The sequence below is a fragment of the Seriola lalandi genome, unplaced genomic scaffold (genome assembly GCF_002814215.2).
Source record: "Seriola lalandi dorsalis isolate HSWRI2012SDOR001 ecotype SW California unplaced genomic scaffold, Sedor1 jcf7180002054646, whole genome shotgun sequence".
Classification (NCBI taxonomy): domain Eukaryota; kingdom Metazoa; phylum Chordata; class Actinopteri; order Carangiformes; family Carangidae; genus Seriola; species Seriola lalandi.
Window position 1 is genome coordinate 68,492 of NW_019525199.1, and position 1,515 is coordinate 70,006.

A 1,515-nucleotide genomic window follows, 5' to 3' on the forward strand; every position below is an offset into this window, starting at 1 on the left:
CTGACCCCCACCCTCTGACCCCCACCTGAAGCGTCACGTGTCACCCTCAGAGTCTGGGCTCAGAACCAGACGTCAGGGACAGGAAACAGGAAATGAAACAGGATTACTCACTTGGAGAGAGAAACTCCTCCGGCTTTCCCGATGAGCTCCTCGTGGTGGAGGACGGCGTCGTTCCAGGGAACGTCCAGGAACTTCAGCAGCGTCCTCATCCACTTCTCAGGATGGAGGACGAGCTGTTCGTAGTGCACCGGGAGGCATTTGTCCGCCGCCTCCAGGCACTGAGTGTACATGGTCTCTATGGCCCGGTTCCACTTGGTCAGGCAGTCCCGGTAGCTGCCCAGGTCGAAGCCGGCGATGGTCACCTTCCGTGAGATCATGGAGTGGACTGACGCCCGCCCGTCACGGATCATGAGCACAAACTTGGCATGGGGGAAGATTTTGGCGAGGTAGGCGAGCGACTTCAGCGCAAAAGGGTCCTTGTTGCACAGGAAGTTGGCGGGCTCGCCGTGTTTGACGATGATCTCCAACAGGAAGGCCTGCATGGCGGCGTCCAGCACCTCATCCGTCACACCCGCCTCGTCCAGGCGCATCTTCTCCCGACCCGAGCGGCTCCACATCTGCTTCATGGCCAGGATACGCGGGATGACGCGGGTCTCCTCGCCGCAGCGCACCTCCGGGTGGGCGTCCAGCATCGCTCGCATGAGCGTGGTCCCGCTGCGTGGCACGCCGCCGATGAAGATGAGCGGCATGTCTTTGTTGTAAATGAACGGCGTGCTGAGGTTCTGACCCGTCCGTAAGGTGGTCCGCATGCTGCCTCCCAGCGCCGACAGCGGCAGGATCCCGCCCGGCTGGCTGCGCTCCTCGATGCGATGGTGGCACTCCATGGCGTGGCGGCCCAGGTAAAAGACCGTGACCGAGCTGATGACCAGACACGCCACCAGCAAGTTCTGTTTCAGCTTGCCAATCATGACGCCGGCCGCAGACAGTAGAGGACAATATCACCACAGGGGCAACTAAGGGGGGAGGGGTGGGAAAAAGGAACTGAGGGGTAATTAAGGTTCCCACCCTTTATGGTTGTTTACTGGGAACCGGGCACGGATCGAGCTCCCTGGTGCACAGCAGGCGTCGGGTCCCCAGCTCCATGAGGCCTGGACAGAGACAGAACAAAGACACAGTTAGTGCTGAGAGAGACCGGAGCAGAACCCGGTCCAGCGAACCGGGTCGTGGTCCAGGTTTTAAAGCGACCCGGTGACACGTCGGCGCTGACTGAACGTGTCAGACCTTGAGCCTCAGCGCAGGATCGTCTTTACAAGAGTGACCTCATCACCGAGCCTCGAATCACGACGAATCACAGAAGATTTCTCTCCACAGGAAGAGAAACGCTGACGAGAGACTGGAACAACAAATCTGTGAGTTTCTCATCCTCCCTCTGCAGCTCACACATCATCTGAGACACTTGGCCTTCAGCCACACACACACACACACACACACACACACACACACACAGACACACAC

The 1,515-nt window shown here is 59.3% G+C and overlaps 1 protein-coding gene across 2 annotated transcripts in view; it reads right to left on the bottom strand.

Moving 5' to 3' along the window:
* The window catches only part of tpst1 (tyrosylprotein sulfotransferase 1), a 37,776-nt gene that overhangs the window by 24,708 nt on the left and 11,553 nt on the right, over positions 1-1,515 (bottom strand). For both annotated transcript variants that reach the window (XM_023420496.2, XM_023420497.2), the window contains exon 2: positions 112-1,148. In XM_023420496.2, coding sequence (XP_023276264.1) covers positions 112-968 — 857 coding nt within the window. In that variant the 5' untranslated portion in view covers positions 969-1,148. The remainder of the gene's footprint in view (positions 1-111; positions 1,149-1,515) is intronic.